This window comes from Salvelinus fontinalis, chromosome 10 (genome assembly GCF_029448725.1).
Source record: "Salvelinus fontinalis isolate EN_2023a chromosome 10, ASM2944872v1, whole genome shotgun sequence".
Lineage (NCBI taxonomy): Eukaryota > Metazoa > Chordata > Actinopteri > Salmoniformes > Salmonidae > Salvelinus > Salvelinus fontinalis.
In genome coordinates this window covers 39,495,119-39,519,509 of record NC_074674.1, presented here as the reverse complement: position 1 = coordinate 39,519,509, position 24,391 = coordinate 39,495,119, and the positions used below count along the sequence as shown (strand labels likewise).

At 45.0% G+C, this 24,391-nt stretch overlaps 1 protein-coding gene across 1 annotated transcript in view; it reads right to left on the bottom strand.

Annotated features, from left to right (window-relative positions):
• Positions 1-5,249: 5,249 nt before the first annotated feature.
• LOC129864139 (hormonally up-regulated neu tumor-associated kinase homolog A-like) overlaps positions 5,250-24,391 on the bottom strand; it is a 36,456-nt gene continuing 17,314 nt past the window's right edge. The window contains exons 7-10 of the mRNA XM_055936802.1: positions 21,486-21,612; positions 20,881-21,049; positions 15,302-15,461; positions 5,250-9,879 (exon numbers count right to left, since the gene is read on the bottom strand). Coding sequence (XP_055792777.1) covers positions 9,110-9,879; positions 15,302-15,461; positions 20,881-21,049; positions 21,486-21,612 — 1,226 coding nt within the window. The 3' untranslated portion in view covers positions 5,250-9,109. The remainder of the gene's footprint in view (positions 9,880-15,301; positions 15,462-20,880; positions 21,050-21,485; positions 21,613-24,391) is intronic.

Genomic DNA, 24,391 nt, shown 5'->3' with positions numbered 1-24,391 from the left:
TATACAGTAATATGCAGTAATATACAGTGATATACAGTATTATATAGTAATATACAGTAATATACAGTATTATAAAGTATTATACAGTATTAGAGTTATACAGTAATATACAGTATTATAAAGTATTATACAGTATTAGAGATATACAGTAATATACAGCATTATAAAGTATTATGCAGTACTAGAGTTGTACAGTAATATACAGTATTATAAAGTATTATACAGTATTAGAGTTATACAGTAATATACAGTATTATAAAGTATTATACAGTAATTTACAGTAATATACAGCTACCGTCTCTTATGACCAAAAATAACTTCTGGACATCAGAACTGCGATTACTCACCACGGACTGGCAGAATCCTTTTTTTCCCTTTAACAAGTCTGACGAGCCCGACGCGAACGATATACTGCTTTCTCGGGAACAGGCCCAGATGATTCCCGTGATTTGCATGAAGAGGAGGAAGAGAAAAAGGGTCCGGAGTGCGGGCTGCCTTCTGAGAATTCGTAGGCGATCGAATAAACCCCCACTGCCTTCCATTCTGCTAGCAAACGTGCAATCTTTGGATAATAAAATAGATGACCAAGTGGAAGATTAAACTACCAATGAGACATTCAAAACTGTAATATCTTATGTTTACGGAGTTGTGGCTGAACGATGACAATATCAACATACAGCTGGCTGGTTATACGCTGCACCGGCAGGATAGAACAGCGGCGTCTGGTAAGACAAGGGGCGGCGGACTATGTATTTTTGTAAATAACAGCTGGTGCACAATATCTAAGGAAGTCTCGAGCTATTGCTCGCCTGAGGTAGAGTATCTCATGATAAGCTGTAGACCCCACAATCTACCGAGAGAGTTTTCATCTGTATTATTTGTAGCTGTTTACATACCACCACAGTCAGAAGCTGCCACTAAGATAGCATTGAATGAGCTGTATTCCGACATAAGCAAATAAGAAAACGCTCACCCAGAGGCGGCGCTCCTAGTAGCCAGGGATTTTAATGCAGGGAAACCTAAATCCGTTTTACCAAATTTCTATCAGCATGTTAAATGTGCAACTGATGCTATCGTTGTCCCCACAGTGACCGTACGTACATACCCCAACCAGAAGCCATGGATTACAGGCAACATCCGCACCGAGCTAAAGGCTAGAGCTGCCGCTTTCAAGGAGTGGGACTCTAACCCGGAAGCTAATAAGAAATCCCGCTATGCCCTCCGACGAACCAGCAAACAGGCAAAACGTCAATACAGGACTAAGTTCGAATCGTACAACACTCGCTCTGACGCTATTCGGATGTGGCAGGGCTTGCAGACCATTACAGACTACAAAGGGAAGCACAGCCGAGAGCTGCCCAGTGACACGAGCATACCAGACAAGCTAAATAACTTCTATGCTCGCTTCGAGGCAAATAACACTGAAACATGCATGAGAGCACCAGCTGCTCCGGAAGACTGTGTGATCACACTCTCCGCAGCTGATGTGAGTAAGTTAAACAGGTCAACATTCACAAGGCCGCCGGGCTTGTGTACTGCGAGCACGCGTTAACCAACTGGCAAGTGTCTTCACTGACATTTTCAACCTCTCTCTGTCCGAGTCTGTCATACTTACATGTTTTAAGCAGACCACCATAGTCCCTGTGCCCAAGAACACTAAGGTAACCTGCCTAAATGACTACCGACCCGTAGCACTCACGTCTGTAGCCATGAAGTGCTTTGAAAGGTTGGTCATGGCTCACATCAACACCATCATCCCAGAAACCCTAGACCCACTCCAATTTGCATACCACCCAACAGATCCACAGATGATGCAATCTCTATTGCACTCCACACCGCCCTTTTCCACCTGGACAAAAGGAACACCTATGTGAGAATGTTATTCATTGACTACAGCTCAGCGTTCAACACCATAGTACCCTCAAAGCTCATCACTAAGCTTGGGACCCTGGGACTAAACACCTCCCTCTGCAACTGGATCCTGGACTTCCTGACGGGCCGCCTCCAGGTGGTAAGGGTAGATAACAACACATCTGCTGATCCTGCTGATCCTCAACACGGGGGCCCCTCAGGGGTGCCTGTTCAGGCCCCTCCTGTACTCCCTGTTCACTCATGACTGCACGGCCAGGCACGACTCCAACACCATCATTAAGTTTGCCGATGACGCAACAGTGGTAGTCCTGATCAACGAGAGAGCCTATAGGGAGGAGGTCAGAGACTTCGCCGTGTGGTGCCAGGACAACAACCTCTCCCTCAACGTGATCAAGACAAAGGAGATGATTGTGGACTGCAGGAAAAAGAGGACCAAGAACGCCCCCATTCTCATCGACGGGGCTGCAGTGGAGCAGGTTGAGAGCTTCAAGTTCCTTGGTGTCCACATCACCAACAAACTAACATGGTCCAAGGACACCAAGACAGTCGTGAAGCGGGCACGACAAAACCTATTCCCCCTCAGGAGACCGGAAAATATTTGGCATGGGTCCTCAGATCCTCAAAAGGTTCCACATCTGCACCATCGAGAGCATCCTGACTGGTTCCATCACTGCCTGGATTAAAAATCCTACAATGTGATTTTCTGGATTTTTTTTTCTCATTTTGTCTGTCATGGTTGAAGTGTACCTATGATGAAAATTACAGGCCTCTCTCATCTTTTTAAGTGGGAGAACTTGCACAATTGGTGGCTGACTAAATACTTTTTTGCCCCACTGTACATATTACCTCAACTAACCGGTGCTCCCGCACATTGACTCTGTACCGGTATCCCCCTGTATATATATTGGGTTTGTTCAGCAAATTCTTAGCTTAAATTTGGTCCCAAGGAAAAATGGCACCAATCGAGGCATCGACACATCGCTTAGCGACTTCTCAGAGTGATCGTTGCCTCGATATGAATTTAAAAACGTCCAGTTGTCAAGTAAAAAGGTCTTAGCTGCTAAATGCAGGCCTACATAGTCTCGCTATTGTTATTTTACTGCTGCTCTTTAATTACGTGTTACTTTTAGTTCTTATTTTTATCCATATTTTTTTTAAACTGCATTGTTGGTTAGGGGCTCGTAAGTGAGCATTTCACTGTAAGGTCTACACCTGTTGTATTCGGCACATGTGACTAATTTGATTTGATTTGAATTCTCTAGGGATATTAGATCCAATGTTGATCCAGGCACAACGAGTTGGCCTCCCTAGTGGCACAGCGGTCTGAGGCACTGCATCTCAGTGCTTGAGGCGTCACTACAGACACCCTGGTTCGATTCCAGGCTGTATCACAACGGCCGTGATTGGGAGTCCCATATAGGGCAGAGCACAATTGGCCCAGCGTCGTCCAGGTTTGGCCGGTGTAGGCCGTCATTGTAAATAAGAATTTGTTCTTCACTGACTTGTCTAGTTAAATAAAGGTTAAATAAAGGTTACATTTAAAATACAATTTTAATTAAAAAACTGTCTTTACCTGCGTAACAAATGAGACATCAAAATATTCTGGAACATTTCTCTCAACCACTTGGGCTGTTGTTGCTATCACAGCAGCGGTTCAACACTTGACTGTCATTCAGAAAATTACTTCCTGGATCAGATGATGACTTGTGAACTGTGAAAATATCATGGAGTAATTCAACAGCTTTTCACCAAATGCGCATTCCAACAATTATTCTGCATAATTATTAATGAGTATCGATTCAGGTTTGTAAATATCAAGTTAAGGTGACTCTTTCGGTTAGAAGCATTCGATTTTTCAAATGCAGTTATTATTATTTTGGATTTATGTGCCAATGAAAACAGTTTTCGCCGCTTAACATGAGACAAGAAAATGTTACATTTACACTGCATTTCGGAGATATCTTTACAAAAAAAACAGCTAGATCCACGATTCTTACAGGTTTCAACTGATTAAATGCTTAATATAACCACAAACTTACACTGCCATACATGCAAGTCCATCAAGACATCAACCACGACAAAGGGTTAAACATACATTTTAATTCAACTTGTGAATGTTATTGAATATATCTATGATTCCCCCCTTTATATATCTTAAATGTAATGACATAAAAATACATTTGCATATTATTATCAATGACTTATCAACGGCTGTAACAAGTTGTCCAGTGTAGGAAATGCTCACCGGTACCCTAGTTTCTGGAAAGACCCATATACAGTAGACGTGGATGTACACTTTCAGGCTTGTTGACTGGAGTTATTGTTTCAGCTGGCCTCTGGTGTGTATCACCCTTTCTCTCCGGGTCCGTGGTTACGCTAGAGGGGTCTGTGTCATAGTCTGTTTGTCTCTCTGGTGCTAAGGGGGGGAATTTGGCTCTAACTGCCCACATTGCGTTCCAAATTACACCCTACTTTTGACCGTGGCCCACAGAGCTCTGTAGAAAAGGTAGTGCACTACATAGGGAATAGGGTGCTATTTTGGACTTATGCCCTGTCTCTGGAAAACAAAGGCGCTTAATACACTTCACCCCATCTCCTCTCCTCCTCTCCTCCCCTCCCCTCCTCTCCCCCTCTCCTCCCCTCCTCTCCCCCATCTCCTCCCCTCCTCTCCCCCTCTCCTCTCCTCCCCCCCTCTTCTCCCCTCCTCTTCCCCTCTCTCGCCCCACAGCAGGGGGCTTTGTTGTTGTGTGTGACGTGTATGTCTCACAGAGCTTTGAGGACCCCTGTTCTTTGTCTGGTCAGAGGGCGGGGTGTTACGGAGAACGGTTTACGGACGAGACCCGGGTACCATAGTTGAGTGGATTAACAGTGTGTGTGTGTGTGTGAATTGTGTGAGTGCGTGATTGTGTGTGGCATTACGAAGGGGTCATTCAGCTGTCGTGTTGGTGTTCATGACTACCACAGCTGTCTTGTAGGAAATGGATACACCATGTGTTGGGTGTGTGTGTAGGGTGTGTATAGGGATGGTTTGGCGTCCATCTTGCTGGGAGGGAGATAGTTCACATTCTTCTTTAGATGAAGAGACACAGGTCTTTGTTTAGGACTTACTAATGTAATATTTGATCAATGTATAGTTTGATGGTTTACCATGTATACATTTGATTATCTGATTTATATTGGCAAAGTATTTGACTATCGTATATGTATATATACACACACACACACACACACACACACACACACACACACACACACACACACACACACACACACACACACACACACACACACACACACACACACACACACACACACACACACACACACACACACACGGCAGCAGGTGCAGTAAAAGGATCAGACAGAGACTTCATGGATTTAGTATAAATATTTAAAATATTTTATAAGCCATCGTAAAAATCTCGACACTCAAAAGCAAAAAGCTATTCATTACAAAAGAACCTCGAATCAAGTCCGTTCATTTCAATCGCAATATCGAAAAAAAGAAAAAAAAAGACTTACAAAGACATTTCACATTTTCAAAAAGTTAAAAAGTTTTGACATTTTCGTATTAAAATCGGGTATTAAAACAGTTTTGCATGCAAGTGTTGACAGATATGAAAGACATTCTATGTCAAAAGGGAGAAGCATTGTGTAAAGTGGAAGCATTTGCTCGTCCAATACAGTCTGGTGAATCAATGGTGTGACACTGTCAAAACGTCACAGTCAATATGTATAAGAAGACAGTTTAAAAAAAAATCATAGAATACAGAACACTAGAATCCATCATCGAGAACCTTTAGAATCCCCGGAATCATACAACACCACAAACTGTCACGGCACTAGAACACAATCGTGTCCATTCGTTCAGAAAGCACCTTGGCAATACCGTCGTTTACGGCAGGCAGAAAACACACATATAGCAATATTGCACAAACGACAGTCAGTCTCACTTAAAGACGATATGAAATGTATCACTTTTACGTGCCGTGATAGTGGAAGTTATGCCCTCCTCCTCCTCCTCCTCATCTTCCCCCTCCCCCCTCCTCTTCCTCCTCCTGTTTCAGTCGGAGACAGGGCAGGGTTGCAACACTCAGCAACTCATTGTAATCCTTTGACACTTTTATAGAACTTGTCTGTCTCAACAGGTAGATCTGCTAACAGAGTCCCTAATGGTATCCTACACATGTTATAGTCCATAGGGCTCTGGTTAAAAGCAGTGTGCTATGTAGGGAATAGAATAGTATTCGGGACTCACCCTAAGGAATGGTTCAACTGTCATATAGAATGATGTATATTTCCACTGTCATATAGAAGCTGATTGTATAACAGGTTAACAGTTGGGCTCGGAACAGTACCTTATAGGGCTATAGGGAAGTTAGAGCGGTGTGGAAGGTTACGTGACTGGCTTAGAAACAGACTATCACTAGGATTCTGCAGTGTTGGGTTCCAATTCTGGAACACAATTCACCGTGGATACCGTGGAATTAACTAGGATTCTGCAGTGTTGGGTTCCAATTCTGGAACACAATTCACCGTGGATACCGTGGAATTAACTAGGATTCTGCAGTGTTGGGTTCCAATTCTGGAACACAATTCACCGTGGATACCGTAGAATTAACTAGGATTCTGCAGTGTTGAGTTCCAGTGGAACACAATTCACCGTGGATACCGTAGAATTAACTAGGATTCTGCAGTGTTGAGTTCCAGTGGAACACAATTCACCGTGGATACCGTAGAATTAACTAGGATTCTGCAGTGTTGGGTTCCGGTGGAACACAATTCACCCTGGATACCGTAGAATTAACTAGGATTCTGCAGTGTTGGGTTCCAGTGGAACACAATTCACCCTGGATACCGTGGAATTAACTAGGATTCTGCAGTGTTGGGTTCCGGTGGAACACAATTCACCGTGGATACCGTAGAATTAACTAGGATTCTGCAGTGTTGGGTTCCGGTGGAACACAATTCACCCTGGATACCGTAGAATTAACTAGGATTCTGCAGTGTTGGGTTCCGGTGGAACAAAATTCACCGTGGATACCGTGGAATTAACTCGGATTCTGCAGTGTTGGGTTCCGGTGGAACACAATTCACCGTGGATACCGTAGAATTAACTAGGATTCTGCAGTGTTGGGTTCCGGTGGAACACAATTCACCGTGGATACCGTAGAATTAACTAGGATTCTGCAGTGTTGGGTTCCGGTGGAACACAATTCACCGTGGATACCGTGGAATTAACTCGGATTCTGCAGAGTTGGGTTCCGGTGGAACACAATTCACCGTGGATACCGTAGAATTAACTAGGATTCTGCAGTGTTGGGTTCCGGTGGAACACAATTCACCGTGGATACCGTAGAATTAACTAGGATTCTGCAGTGTTGGGTTCCGGTGGAACACAATTCACCGTGGATACCGTAGAATTAACTAGGATTCTGCAGTGTTGGGTTCCGGTGGAACACAATTCACCGTGGATACCGTGGAATTAACTAGGATTCTGCAGTGTTGGGTTCCGGTGGAACACAATTCACCGTGGATACCGTGGAATTAACTAGGATTCTGCAGTGTTGGGTTCCGGTGGAACACAATTCACCGTGGATACCGTAGAATTAACTAGGATTCTGCAGTGTTGGGTTCCGGTGGAACACAATTCACCGTGGATACCGTAGAATTAACTAGGATTCTGCAGTGTTGGGTTCCGGTGGAACACAATTCACCGTGGATACCGTAGAATTAACTAGGATTCTGCAGTGTTGGGTTCCGGTGGAACACAATTCACCGTGGATACCGTAGAATTAACTAGGATTCTGCAGTGTTGGGTTCCGGTGGAACACAATTCACCGTGGATACCAAGGAATTAACTCGGATTCTGCAGTGTTGGGTTTCGGTGGAACACAATTCACCGTGGATACCGTGGAATTAACTCGGATTCTGCAGTGTTGGGTTCCGGTGGAACACAATTCACCGTGGATACCGTAGAATTAACTAGGATTCTGCAGTGTTGGGTTCCGGTGGAACACAATTCACCGTGGATACCGTAGAATTAACTAGGATTCTGCAGTGTTGGGTTCCGGTGGAACACAATTCACCGTGGATACCGTGGAATTAACTCGGATTCTGCAGTGTTGGGTTCCGGTGGAACACAATTCACCGTGGATACCGTAGAATTAACTAGGATTCTGCAGTGTTGGGTTCCGGTGGAACACAATTCACCGTGGATACCGTAGAATTAACTAGGATTCTGCAGTGTTGGGTTCCGGTGGAACACAATTCACCGTGGATACCGTGGAATTAACTCGGATTCTGCAGTGTTGGGTTTCAGTGGAACACAATTCACCGTGGATACCGTGGAATTAGAACGCGTTCTAATTCTACGGTAGAACCCACGGTTGATGTTCAGGTTCTGTTGGAATGAAACCAAAGCAGAAATTCCACATAACTAATGGACTGATCTTAACCACAGGTCCTCGAATGTTTTTGTTTTAATGAATGTGACAGCAGAAAGGACAGACTGACAGGCAGCTGTTGGTATGGCTCGACTGTAATTATGTGGCTTAACGTACACAACCACAGTCATGTCAAGCTGAAGGGACTTCCTAGAATAACACAATGACATAACAGTCTTCCAGGGAAATGGTTTACAATAGATTATACAACCACTTCCACTGTAAAAACCTCATCTTAATTTCCCTGAATGTGTGTGTGTGTGTGTGTGTGTGTGTGTGTGTGTGTGTGTGTGTGTCACTCAGCCCTCTCTCACAACACAATATGTAACAACGACAGGTGAAACTCTGACACTGTAGGAGTTTCACATGTTCCAGTCAATGGAGTCACAACGTGTCTTCACAAAGGCCTTTCACCAGCAGAAACATTCGTTGACAGTACAAAGAGACATTTTCATTTAATTTCAAACCACCTTTAGTCTTCAGTGTTTTATTTTATAGTCTTTCACTCCAACAGCCAGAGTGTCTCTGTGTATCTAGAGTCATAGTGTCGTCATGGTGACTGCCTCAGCAGAGGACAGTTCACAGGGTCAAAGTTCACAAAAGTTCCAAGGCCGCTCAGGAAGAACCACGCCCACTTCCTGCCCCAAAACAGGAAGCAGGAAGTAGGATCGAGATCCAAAACTGTCTGAAACGACGACATCTTATCCCCTCGTTTCATTGGACAATAACTTTGGACCATAATCCTCCACATGGTCTTTGATCATCGTCGTTGTCCCGTTACCCACAATGCTTCAGCAGAGGGTCTTGAGCGCCCCGGAGGCGCAGAGCAGCGTCTGCATGTGGTAAGGGGGAGGAGACACCAGATCCTCCTCCACCGCTTGCTCCGCCCTGAAACTGAACGGTTGGAAGGGAACCTTCTTCTTCAGGATCTGACCGATGCCCATAGAAGGGAACTTACTGCCGCGGTGATAGGGGCTGTCTGACTCAACGCTGCCCCCGGCGGACGGAGGACTAAAGGCAGATGACGGGTTGAGGGGGGAGAAGGCTGATTTGGGCGGGGAGAAGGCTGAACCTCCTGGGGGGCTGCCGAAGGTGCTGGGGGGGCTACAGCTGGTGTCTGACCCGCACCAGTCACCCGAGTTAGAGGAGGACTTTTTAGGCTGGGGGTTGACGATGAGGACGGGGGGGCTGGGGATGGTCGCCTTTTTTAAGTAGGAGGAGTCAGGGTGAAAGGCGGAGACGTGTCGCGGAGGTGAGAAGGTCCCATTGGTCAGTTTGTACCAGGGAGTGGCCGAGGCAGGAACCACAACGTCGTCGATTGGCTCGGCTTTGGAGAGGGAGTCGTAGGAGTGCATACCGATTGGAGAGGGAGCCGGGGGGGCAGGGATGTGGTCTGGGCTAGTATTGGCCGCCTGGAGAGTTTCGAGGCGCCTGATTGGCTGTGGCGTGCGGGGGAAGAGGGGGTGGATCTCTAGGTATTCCATGGAGGACGAGGCGACGGTGCCGGACGGGGCGAGAGGAGAAGCACGGTGGAAGTTACCTGTCACCGCTCGCAGAAGAACTGAGAGAGAGAGAGAGAGAGAGAGAGAGAGAGAGAGAGAGAGAGAGAGAGAGAGAGAGAGAGAGAGAGAGAGAGAGAGAGAGAGAGAGAGAGAGAGAGAGAGACATAGGGAGAGAGAGAGAGAGAGAGAGAGAGAGAGAGACATAGGGAGAGAGAGAGAGACAGAGACAGAGACAGAGAGAGACAGAGACAGAGACAGAGACAGAGAGAGAGAGAGAGAGAGAGAGAGAGAGAGAGAGAGAGAGAGAGAGAGAGAGAGAGAGAGAGAGAGAGAGACAGAGACAGAGAGAGAGAGACAGAGAGAGAGAGAGAGAGAGACAGAGAGAGAGAGACAGAGAGAGAGAGAGAGACAGAGACAGAGACAGAGACAGAGACAGAGAGAGAGAGAGAGAGAGAGCGAGAGAGACAGAGAGAGACAGAGAGAGAGAGAGAGAGAGAGAGAGAGAGAGAGAGAGAGAGAGAGAGAGGGAGAATATGTTAATGACCACATTCTATAACAACATAACATAACCCTCTGGGCCGACATGTATCTACCAGACCTTGGTTCAAATACTGGTGTTTCTGGTATTTATTTTCTGTGTATTTGGGTAGACCAAAACAAGTACTTTTACTTTAGTATTTTAATGGTTATTTGTATTTAAGAGGATTATCAAATACTTATTTCAAATACTAATTTCCAAATGGGTGAGTGTGTGTGTGTGTGTGGTAGATGTCTTTAGACTAAACATAAATACACCGATTGAGTTTGAGGAGCTCCTTTGAGACTGAAAGCAGACAACCTGTAAGCAAAAGGAGAGAGAGAGAGAGACAGAGACACAGAGAGACACAGAGAGACACAGAGAGACAGAGAGACACAGAGAGACACAGAGAGACACAGACAGAGAGACACAGACAGAGAGACACAGACAGAGAGACAGACAGAGAGACAGACAGAGAGACAGACAGACAGACAGACAGACAGACAGACAGACAGACAGACAGACAGACAGCAGGAGAAGGGGGGTTGAACAATATATTTCTCAGGAGGGAGAAAGGAAGATATACAGCATGGCCTTCAAATTAGTCTATTCGTCTGTTTCAGCCACACCCGTTGGTGAAAGGTGTATAAAATCGAGCACACAGCCATGCAATAGACAAACATTGGCAGTAGAATGGCCTTACTGAAGAGCTCAGTGACAACGTGGCACCGTCATAGGATGCCACCTTTCCCACAAGTCAGTTCTTCAAAATTTAGTCAAAGGCTGAGATCACCATGCCCAATGCCAAGCGGTCGGCTGGAGTGGTGTAAAGCTCGCCACCATTGGACTCAGTGGAAACGTGTTCTCTGGAGTGATGAATCCGACAGACGAATCTGGGTTTGGCGAATGCCAGGAGAACGCTACGTGCCCGAATGCATAGTGCTAAGTGTGGGGGAATAATGATCTGGGGTTGTTTTTCATGGTTTGGGCCCCTTAGTTCCAGTGAAGGGAAATCTTATCACTACAGCATACAATGACATTCTAGATGATTCTGTGCTTCCTACTTTGTGGCAACAGTTTGGGGAAGGCCCTTTTCTGTTTCAGCATGACAATGTCCCCGTTCACAAAGCGAGGTCCATACAGAAATGGTTTGTCGAGATCGGTGTGGAAGAACTTGACAGGCCTCCACAGAGCCCTGACCTCAACCTCATTGAAAACTTTTGGGATGAATTGGAACGCAGACTGTGAGCCAGGTCTAATCGCCCAACATCAGTACCCGACCTCACTAATGCTCTTGTGGCTGAATAGAAGCAAGTCCCTGCAGCAATGTTCCAACATCTAGTGGAAAGCCTTCCCAGAAGAGTGGAGGCTGTTGTAGCAGCAAAGGAGGGACCAACTCCATATTAATGCCCATGATTGTGGAATGATATGTTAGATGAGCAGGTCCCCCTCCTCTGTTAATTGGGTCAACAGAGGAGGGTGACCTGGGAGATGAGAGAACAGGCCTGTACAGGTTTAAAAACCCTGCATCAACTGATCTGCTCAGATATGTCAGGAAAACCTCTTCTCTCTAGTAAAATGAAAAATGTACTGTCCTTGTCCTTTGGCCACCGGGGACTGAGTTAAACAGTTCTTCTCTCTCTCATACCATGTAAATAAAAACACTAATGTTCCATGGCCCCTAGATCAGTTGAACTGACCACTCCTTAGTGCTGAGTTATGTTACACACTAGCAGTGTCATGTGTTATACAACACCATCTTCACTCACCTCAAATAAACTTCTGTCACATGACCTAGTACTTTAAGTACCCAATGACGACTCCTTCATGATGTCATGTGATACATTATGTATAATATACAGTACCGGTCAAACGTTTGGACCCACCTACTCATTCAAGGGTTTTTCTTGATTTTTACTATTTTCTACATTGTAGAATAATAATAAGTAAAGACATCAAAACTATGAAATAACACATACGGAATCATGTTGTAACCAACAAAAAATATATTTTATATTTGATATTCTTCAAGTAGCCACCCTTTGCCTTGACGACAGCTTCGCACACATCTGGAGAAAATCACACCGGTATGATGATTTACCGTACATATGAACAACATACACTCGCCAACGGTCCATTTCAAGGTATGCCCAGTACTATGCTGGCTGTGTTGTATGTGCGTGCGTGCGTGCGTGCGTGCGTGTGTGTGTGTGTGGTCTCACCTGTTTTATGGGGATGAAGGGATGGGAGGAATGGAGGGGTGGAGGAGTGGAGGGATGGAGGGATGACATCTAGTGTTGGATTGTATCCTGATTTCCATATCTTCATATCGTGCCCGTGTCATCCCGGGTTTTATGGTATTACCGACGGTGCACACAACGGCCGCTATTTCTTTTCAAAGGAAGATAATCCCCCCAAAAACGTCACTTACCAGAATGCTAACAAAATGCTAACAAAATGCTAACCAATACTTAAAAAAAATGTTTTTTAACCTTTATTTAACTAGGCAAGTCAGTTATGAAGAAATTCTTATTTACAATGACGGCCTATCCCGGGCCAAACCCAAACCCTAACCCGGACGACGCTGGGACAATTGTGCGCCGCCCTATGGGGACTCCCAATCACGGCCGGTTGTGATACAGCATGGAATCAAACCAGGGTCTGTAGTGATGTCTCTAGCACTGAGATGCAGTGCCTGCGCCACTTGGGAGCACGAGTGATACTAAGGAATTCTCATAAAGAATGCCAACTACATGCTAACGAGCGCATCGCAAACGTTTTGTAGAGTTTCTGACCTAAACCTTACAAGTACAAATGCTACACAGTTTGCTGCACAAAACTAATATTAGCCAGCAAGACTCTGGATACAGGAGGGGATTCTCTGCTGTTGCCAAGTGACGCTTGATTTTTGGAAGAAGCTAACCACTTAGCTAGATAGCTAACTAGCAACTAAATTAGCTACACCAAACACACGACTACAGTGTATTTAACACATTTTAGATAGTTAATAGTTATAAGATATATCTAGCTGGCAAACATTTAATGTTAGATCACCTGGCGCACGCTGCACAGCAGTGAATGACTCTCAAGGCTACGGTCTCTCGTCGTTGTGTGCTCGTAAACAAACACCAAACACACCTTTATCGACTAACGTATTTCACAAGTTGACTACGGCTATTTACTTAAAAATTATTAAATACAAATATTCAAATGTATATAAAAAAAATATATTTTAAAAAACTTCAAAGAAATGGTTTCAACGGCGATGACAGTATTGAAAAACAATCCCGTGGCTTTACGGTACATACGGTACACACGGTACATACGGTACACACGTTACACACGGTACACACGTTACACACGGTACACACTACACACGGTACACACGGTACATACGGTACATACGGTACACACTACACACGCTACACACGGTACACACGGTACATACGGTACATACGGTACACACTACACACGCTACACACGGTACACACTACACACGGTACACACGGTACATACGGTACATACGGTACACACTACACACGCTACACACGCTACACACGGTACACACGGTACACACGGTACACACGGTACATACGGTACATACGGTACACAGGGTACACACGGTACACACGATACACACACTACACACGGTACACACACGGTACACACACGGTACACACACTACACACGGTACACACGGTACACACACGGTACACACACTACACACGGTACACACGGTACACACGGTACACACGGTACACAGGGTACACACGATACACACGGTACACACGGTACACACACTACACACGGTACACACGGTACACACGGTACACAGGGTACACAGGGTACACACGGTACACACGGTACACACGGTACACACACTACACACGGTACACACGGTACACACGGTACACACGGTACACACGGTACATACGGTACATACGGTACACACGGTACACACGGTACACACGGTACACACACTACACACGGTACACACGGTACATACGGTACACACGGTACACACGGTACACACACTACACACGGTACACACGGTACATACGGTACACACGGTACACACGGTACACACGGTACACACGGTACACACACTACACACGGTACACACACTACACACGGTACACACGGTACACACGGTACACACGGTACACACGGTACACACGGTACACACACTACACACGGTACACACGGTACACACGGTACACACGGTACACACGGTACACACACTACACACACTACACACGGTACACACGGTACACACGGTACACACACTACACACGGTACACACGGTACACACGGTACACACGGTACACACGGTACACACGGTACACACGTTACACACGGTACATACGGTACACACGGTACACACGGTACACACGGTACACACGGTACACACGTTACACACGGTACACACGGTACACACGGTACACACGGTACACACGTTACACACGTTACACACGTTACACACGTTACACACGGTACATACGGTACACACTACACACACTACACACGGTACACACGGTACACACGGTACACACGGTACACACGGTACACACGGTACACACGGTACACACTACATACGGTACATACGGTACATACGGTACACACGGTACACACGGTACACACGGTACACACGGTACACACGGTACACACGTTACACACGGTACACACGGTACACACGGTACACACGGTACACACTACACACGGTACACACGGTACACACGGTACACACGGTACACACTACACACGGTACACACTACACACGGTACACACGGTACACACGGTACACACGTTAAACACGTTACATACGGTACACACGGTACACCGCCCAAGCATAGTGACATCTGCCGTTGTTGTTGAGAGTAAATCAGCTCTCCAGATAACACAGAGCGTGAAAAGGATTTCTGTTGAGAGGACAGACAGGGAACAGAGTGAGTTTGTGTTCTCACCATTCCTGTGCTTCTTCTCCTTGCTAGGCCCCTTGCTGACGGCCAGGTAGACAGGAGTCTGTTTAGGAGGGATGGTGACCTTCTCTACGTGTTTCCTCCACTGGGTTTGGAAGTACTCATTCTTCTCTGTCTTCTTCTCCTTCTCCTGGTACACCTTCTCCTGGAGGACAGAGACGTCATTACAACGTAAATTCACAGAGATATTCAACTATTCTATTCTTCTCCTGGAGGTCAGAAACGTTATTACAACGTAAATTCACAGAGATATTCAACTATTCTATTCTTCTCCTGGAGGTCAGAGACGTTATTACAACGTAAATTCACAGAGATATTCAACTATTCTATTCTTCTCCTGGAGGTCAGAAACGTTATTACAACGTAAATTCACAGAGATATTCAACTATTCTATTCTTCTCCTGGAGGACAGAGACGTTATTACAACGTAAATTCACAGAGATATTCAACTATTCTATTCTTCTCCTGGAGGACAGAGACGTTATTACAACGTAAATTGACAGAGATATTCAACTATTCTATTCTTCTCCTGGAGGACAGAGACGTTATTACAACGTAAATTGACAGAGATATTCAACTATTCTATTCTTCTCCTGGAGGTCAGAGACGTTATTACAACGTAAATTCACAGAGATATTCAACTATTCTATTCTTCTCCTGGAGGACAGAGACGTTATTACAACGTAAATTCACAGAGATATTCAACTATTCTATTCTTCTCCTGGAGGTCAGAAACGTTATTACAACGTAAATTCACAGAGATATTCAACTATTCTATTCTTCTCCTGGAGGTCAGAAACGTTATTACAACGTAAATTCACAGAGATATTCAACTATTCTATTCTTCTCCTGGAGGACAGAGACGTTATTACAACGTAAATTCACAGAGATATTCAACTATTCTATTCTTCTCCTGGAGGTCAGAAACGTTATTACAACGTAAATTCACAGAGATATTCAACTATTCTATTCTTCTCCTGGAGGACAGAGACGTTATTACAACGTAAATTCACAGAGATATTCAACTATTCTATTCTTCTCCTGGAGGACAGAGACGTTATTACAACGTAAATTCACAGAGATATTCAACTATTCTATTCTTCTCCTGGAGGACAGAGACGTTATTACAACGTAAATTCACAGAGATATTCAACTATTCTATTCTTCTCCTGGAGGACAGAGACGTTATTACAACGTAAATTCACAGAGATATTCAACTATTCTATTCTTCTCCTGGAGGACAGAGACGTTATTACAACGTAAATTGACAGAGATATTCAACTATTCTATTCTTCTCCTGGAGGTCAGAGACGTTATTACAACGTAAATTCACAGAGATATTCAACTATTCTATTCTTCTCCTGGAGGACAGAGACGTTATTACAACGTAAATTCACAGAGATATTCAACTATTCTATTCTTCTCCTGGAGGTCAGAGACGTTATTACAACGTAAATTCACAGAGATATTCAACTATTCTATTCTTCTCCTGGAGGACAGAGACGTTATTACAACGTAAATTCACAGAGATATTCAACTATTCTATTCTTCTCCTGGAGGACAGAGACGTTATTACAACGTAAATTCACAGAGATATTCAACTATTCTATTCTTCTCCTGGAGGACAGAGACGTTATTACAACGTAAATTCACAGAGATATTCAACTATTCTATTCTTCTCCTGGAGGACAGAGACGTTATTACAACGTAAATTCACAGAGATATTCAACTATTCTATTCTTCTCCTGGAGGACAGAGACGTTATTACAACGTAAATTCCCAGGGTGTCTATAATATCCTGTACTCCATGGTGGTGTAATGTAATGTAGGGTGTCTATAATATCCTGTACTCCATGGTGGTGTAATGCAGGGTGTCTATAATATCCTGTACTCTATGGTGGTGTAATGTAATGTAGGGTGTCTATAATATCCTGTACTCCATGGTGGTGTAATGTAATATAGGGTGTCTATAATATCCTGTACTCCATGGTGGTGTAATGTAGGGTGTCTATAATATCCTGTACTCCATGGTGGTGTAATGTAGGGTGTCTATAATATCCTGGACTCCATGGTGGTGTAATGTAATGTAGGGTGTCTATAATATCCTGTTCTCCATGGTGGTGTAATGTAGGGTGTCTATAATATCCTGTTCTCCATGGTGGTGTAATGTAGGGTGTCTATAATATCCTGTACTCCATGGTGGTGTAATGCAGGGTGTCTATAATATCCTGTACTCCATGGTGGTGTAATGTAGGGTGTCTATAATATCCTGTACTCCATGGTGGTGTAATGTAATGTAGGGTGTCTATAATATCCTGTACTCCATGGTGGTGTAATGTAGGGTGTCTATAATATCCTGGACTCCATGGTGGTGTAATGTAGGGTGTCTATAATATCCTGGACTCCATGGTGGTGTAATGTAGGGTGTCTATAATATCCTGTACTCCATGGTGGTGTAATGTAGGGTGTCTATAATATCCTGTACTCCATGGTGGTGTAATGTAGGGTGTCTATAATATCCTGTACTCCATGGTGGTGTAATGTAGGGTGTCTATAATATCCTGTACTCCATGGTGGTGTAATGTAGTGTAGGGTGTCTATAATATCCTGTACTCCATGGTGGTGTAATGTAGGGTGTCTATAATATCCTGTACTCCATGGTGGTGTAATGTAGGGTGTCTATAATATCCTGTACTCCATGGTGGTGTAATGTAGGGTGTCTATAATATCCTGTACTCCATGGTGGTGTAATGTAATGTAGGGTGTCTATAATATCCTGTACTCCATGGTGGTGTAATGTAGGGTGTCTATAATATCCTGGACTCCATGGTGGTGTAATGTAGGGTGTCTATAATATCCTGGACTCCATGGTGGTGTAATGTAGGGTGTCTATAATATCCTGTACTCCATGGTGGTGTAATGTAGGGTGTCTATAATATCCTGTACTCCATGGTGGTGTAATGTAGGGTGTCTATAATATCCTGTACTCCATGGTGGTGTAATGTAGGGTGTCTATAATATCCTGTACTCCATGGTGGTGTAATGCAGGGTGTCTATAATATCCTGTACTCCATGGTGGTGTAATGTAGGGTGTCTATAATATCCTGTACTCCATGGTGGTGTAATGTAATGTAGGGTGTCTATAATATCCTGTACTCCATGGTGGTGTAATGTAGGGTGTCTATAATATCCTGTACTCCATGGTGGTGTAATGTAGGGTGTCTATAATATCCTGTACTCCATGGTGGTGTAATGCAGGGTGTCTATAATATCCTGTACTCCATGGTGGTGTAATGTAGGGTGTCTATAATATCCTGTACTCTATGGTGGTGTAGTGTAGGGTGTCTATAATATCCTGTACTCCATGGTGGTGTAATGTAGGGTGTCTATAATATCCTGTACTCCATGGTGGTGTAATGTAGGGTGTCTATAATATCCTGGACTCCATGGTGGTGTAATGTAGGGTGTCTATAATATCCTGTACTCCATGGTGGTGTAATGTAATGCAGGGTGTCTATAATATCCTGTACTCCATGGTGGTGTAATGTAGGGTGTCTATAATATCCTGTACTCCATGGTGGTGTAATGTAGGGTGTCTATAATATCCTGTACTCCATGGTGGTGTAATGTAATGCAGGGTGTCTATAATATCCTGTACTCCATGGTGGTGTAGTGTAGGGTGTCTATAATATCCTGTACTCCATGGTGGTGTAATGTAGGGTGTCTATAATATCCTGTACTCCATGGTGGTGTAATGTAATGTAGGGTGTCTATAATATCCTGGACTCCATGGTGGTGTAATGTAGGGTGTCTATAATATCCTGTACTCCATGGTGGTGTAATGTAATGCAGGGTGTCTATAATATCCTGTACTCCATGGTGGTGTAATGTAGGGTGTCTATAATATCCTGTACTCCATGGTGGTGTAGTGTAGGGTGTCTATAATATCCTGTACTCCATGGTGGTGTAATGTAGGGTGTCTATAATATCCTGTACTCCATGGTGGTGTAATGTAATGTAGGGTGTCTATAATATCCTGTACTCCATGGTGGTGTAATGTAATGTAGGGTGTCTATAATATCCTGTACTCCATGGTGGTGTAATGTAGGGTGTCTATAATATCCTGTACTCCATGGTGGTGTAATGTAGGGTGTCTATAATATCCTGTACTCCATGGTGGTGTAATGTAGGGTGTCTATAATATCCTGGACTCCATGGTGGTGTAATGTAGGGTGTCTATAATATCCTGTACTCCATGGTGGTGTAATGTAATGTAGGGTGTCTATAATATCCTGTACTCCATGGTGGTGTAATGTAATATAGGGTGTCTATAATATCCTGTACTCCATGGTGGTGTAATGTAGGGTGTCTATAATATCCTGTACTCCATGGTGGTGTAATGTAATGTAGGGTGTCTATAATATCCTGTACTCCATGGTGGTGTAATGTAGGGTGTCTATAATATCCTGTACTCCATGGTGGTGTAATGTAGGGTGTCTATAATATCCTGTACTCCATGGTGGTGTAATGTAGGGTGTCTATAATATCCTGTACTCCATGGTGGTGTAATGTAGGGTGTCTATAATATCCTGTACTCCATGGTGGTGTAATGTAGGGTGTCTATAATATCCTGTACTCCATGGTGGTGTAATGTAGGGTGTCTATAATATCCTGTACTCCATGGTGGTGTAATGTAGGGTGTCTATAATATCCTGTACTCCATGGTGGTGTAATGTAGGGTGTCTATAATATCCTGTACTCCATGGTGGTGTAATGTAGGGTGTCTATAATATCCTGTACTCCATGGTGGTGTAATGTAGGGTGTCTATAATATCCTGTACTCCATGGTGGTGTAATGTAGGGTGTCTATAATATCCTGTACTCCATGGTGGTGTAATGTAGGGTGTCTATAATATCCTGTACTCCATGGTGGTGTAATGTAGGGTGTCTATAATATTCTGTACTTGTGTGTTAGAACCTAGCTGGGTCAGACAGAACCTCTGGTGCCTCAGTGACATTATGTTGTCATCCTGAGTTCCATGGTTGCCATGGTGTTGTTTAACCCGACCTATCCTGTACTCCATGTGTTGTGTGTTAGAACCTAGCTGGGTCAGACAGAACCTCTGGTGCCTCAGTGACATTATGTTGTCATCCTGAGTTCCATGGTTGCCATGGTGTTGTTTAACCCGACCTATCCTGTACTCCATGTGTTGTGTGTTAGAACCTAGCTGGGTCAGACAGAACCTCTGGTGCCTCAGTGACATTATGTTGTCATCCTGAGTTCCGTGGTTGCCATGGTGTTGTTTAACCCGACCTATCCTGTACTCCATGTGTTGTGTGTTAGAACCTAGCTGGGTCAGACAGAACCTCTGGTGCCTCAGTGACATTATGTTGTCATCCTGAGTTCCGTGGTTGCCATGGTGTTGTTTAACCCGACCTATCCTGTACTCCATGTGTTGTGTGTTAGAACCTAGCTGGGTCAGACAGAACCTCTGATGCCTCAGTGACATTATGTTGTCATCCTGAGTTCCGTGGTTGCCATGGTGTTGTTTAACCCGACCTACCCGGTACTCCTTGGAGAGCCTCTTCATCTTGTTGTTGAGCAGGAAGTAGACGGCCAGGGTGTGACAGGCTCTGTTGGTGAGCACGGCGCTCAGCACCTCGCTGTGTTTATAGCCCATCCTCTCTGTCATATGGAGTAATACCATGTGGTTGATCTCCTCAATGTGGATCCTGGAGAGAGACAGAGAGAGGTTAACCATCAGACCTGTGTCTGTGTTGCTGTGTGTGTGTGTGTTGCTGTGTGTGTGTGTGTGTGTGTGTGTGTGTGTGTGTGTGTGTGTGTGTGTGTGTGTGTGTGTGTGTGTGTGTGTGTGTCTGTGTTTCCGTGTGTGTGTGTGTGTGTGTGTCTGTGTGTGTGTGTGTGTGTCTGTGTTTCCGTGTGTGTGTGTCTGTGTTTCCGTGTGTGTGTGTGTGTTTCCGTGTGTGTGTGTTTCCGTGTGTGTGTGTTTCCGTGTGTGTGTGTGTGTGTTTCCGTGTGTGTGTGTGTGTGTTTCCGTGTGTGTGTGTGTGTGTTTCCGTGTGTGTGTGTGTGTGTGTGTGTGTGTGTGTGTGTGTGTGTGTGTGTGTGTGTGTGTGTGTGTGTGTGTGTGTGTGTGTGTGTGTGTACCTGTTGAGGTAGGGTGCTCCAGTGTTAACGTTAGCCAGTTGAAGCCAGGAGTCAACCATGACCTGGTGGATGTTGGGTCTCTTAGCTGGATCTGGTTCTAACAGCTTCTTCAACAGACAGATGGCCGCTGTGGAGAGAGAGGAGGGGAGAGAGAGGAGGGGAGAGGGGAGGGGAGAGAGAGGAGGGGAGAGAGAGGAGGGGAGAGGGGGAGAGAGAGAGGAGGGGAGAGAGAGGAGGGGAGAGAGAGGAGGGGAGAGAGAGGAGGGGAGAGAGGGGAGGGGAGAGAGAGGAGGGGAGAGAGAGGAGGGGAGAGAGAGGAGGGGAGAGAGAGGAGGGGAGAGGGGGAGAGAGAGGAGGGGAGAGGGGGAGAGAGAGGAGGGGAGAGGGGGAGAGAGAGAGGAGGGGAGAGGGGGAGAGGGAGGAGGGGAGAGGGGGAGAGAGAAGGGGGAGAGGGCGAGAGGAGTGGAGAGAGAACGCGAGGGAACGAGAGAGAGAGAGAGATGGGGGAGAGAGGAGAGCAGAGTGGGAGAGAGGGAGAATTGGTTAAAATATTTACTATGACGTAAAATACTTACTAATCCAGACAGAGTGTATCAGGGTTGGAGTCAATTCAATTTCAATTCCAATCAATTCAGAAAGTAAACCAAATTCAAATTTCCCATTCCAAATGTTCCTCATTGAAAAGCATTGGGGACGAGTGGAATTTCAGTGTAACTTGCCCAATGAACTAGGATTTTATATGGAAGTGAACCCGGCCAACCCCAGTGTCTGTGTCAGTGTTCAGACTTCCATTGGCAACATTCTCCGTGAGGTTAAACGACACATATGTCTGTCTGACCCTTGTGCTTTTCTGTTGACTGTTGACTGGCAATTCATAGTTTCCTCGTTAGTTCTAACTGTGTCTCAGCTGATGGAAACACAAGTCCCTCTCAGACGCAGGGCTATTTACAGAATAACAACTTTCTCTCTCTCTCCCTCTCCTTAGGAAGCGAGGGAATAATGTCTGTCTGTCTGTCTGTCTGTCTGTCTGTCTGTCTGGAATCTTAGGTCCTCTCTCCTCTCCTCTCCCCTCCTCGCCCCTCTCCTCATCCCTCCTTACAGAAGAAGATGAATGAGAAGACAGCTCTGTGTCACCAGCTTGGATTAATAATTGCTTACATAACTCTGTCTCCTGACTCTGTCTGAGCTCACACACTTTGCATCATCAAGAGGTGTGTGTGTGTGTGTGTGTGTGTGTGCGTGCGTGCGTGCGTGCGTGCGAGCGAGTGAGTGAGTGAGTGTGTGTGTGTGTGTTGACTGGAATCAGATGTGGTTGGTTTAGCAGCATCTCAAGTCTTCTCCCACAGACGTCAGTTCAACGTCTAGTTTTGATTTATATTTGGTTGAGTTGTCAACTAACCGTGAATTCAACATGAAATCAACAAGAGGCTAAAAAAACAAACAAACAAAAAAAAAATCCCTTTTACGTTGTTGACTTATTGCAAATCCAATCCGTTTTCCACACTGATCACTGATTCAGCTTCATCACATAGATTTTATTGGGGGGGGTTGAAATGACATTGAAGCAACGTTGAAGCAACTAGTATTTTGCCCGGTGGGATTGTTGTTCCCTTGCCAGGAATGAGGACGATAAGAGCTAGAGGAAGGGAACCGGTTGGGGTGAAACATTACAGTAACCTTTCACCCCCCCAGGCCCCAGCCCCCTCCAAACCTCGAATTAAAATGTGACTACTACAACAGCCAATCGTATGAGTTATGAGCGACAGCAGGAGCTACAGAGAACCGGTTGGTCCTGCCATTAAGTGGGGATGCCAGATGTGCTTGGCTTGGCATTCCACTGGTACACACACACACCACACACACACACACACACACACACACACACACACACACACACACACACACACACACACACACACACACACACACACACACACACACACACACACACACACACCACGCTCCCACCTCTATTATAAAAAGAGATGAATCAAGGTGCCAATGAATGTTGAGAGACGCTACACCATCAATGTCACTGTGTGGGATCCAACGGACCTCAGGAGGGAATGAGAGCTGATAAATGTCAGGTGTAAAGTTAGCTATGGCTTCGAGGGTTTAGAAAAAACTCTGGGATTTATTAAGGAGTTGTGATGAGGTCGTCAGATAAAGCAATAGGCTAAAGTACATTAGTTCAAAGATTAGTTGTTAAAATGGATGGTTGGAGAAGTCACTATAGGTATAACATGAACTGTAGACTGTAAAACGGTCCTTGTGGTGGGGGGGGGGTCACTGATAATATACATCATGTAGTTTCCATTCACCCATCATTATGAGTAGACTCTCTGGCCTGTCATGAATATACCAACCACCCCCGTAGAGGAAGGGAGAGCAACATGAGTTTTTGCGTATCTGTGTTTGCGTGAGGAAGAGCAACATGAGTTTTTGCGTATCTGTGTTTGCTTGAGTGAGTGTGTGTGTGTGTGTGTGCAAATACTTGCATGTGTGTTTCTCTGTGTGTGTGTGTGTGTGTGTGTGTGTGTGTGTGTGTGTGTGTGTGTGTGTGTGTGTGTGTGTGTGTGTGTGTGTGTGTGTGTGTGTGTGTGTGTGTGTGTGTGTGTGTGTGTGTGTGCAAATACTTGCATGTGTGTTTCTCTCTGTGTGTGTGTGTGTGTGTGTGTGTGTGTGTGTGTGTGTGTGTGTGTGTGTGTGTGTGTGTGTGTGTGTGTGTGTGTGTGTGTGTGTGTGTGTGTGTGTGTGTGTGTGTGTGAGTGTGTGTGAGTGTGTGTGTGTGTGTGTGTGTGTGTGTGTGTGTGCAAATACTTGCATGTGTGTTTCTCTCTGTGTGTGTGTGTGTGTGTGTGTGTGTGTGTGTGTGTGTGTGTGTGTGTGTGTGTGTGTGTGTGTGT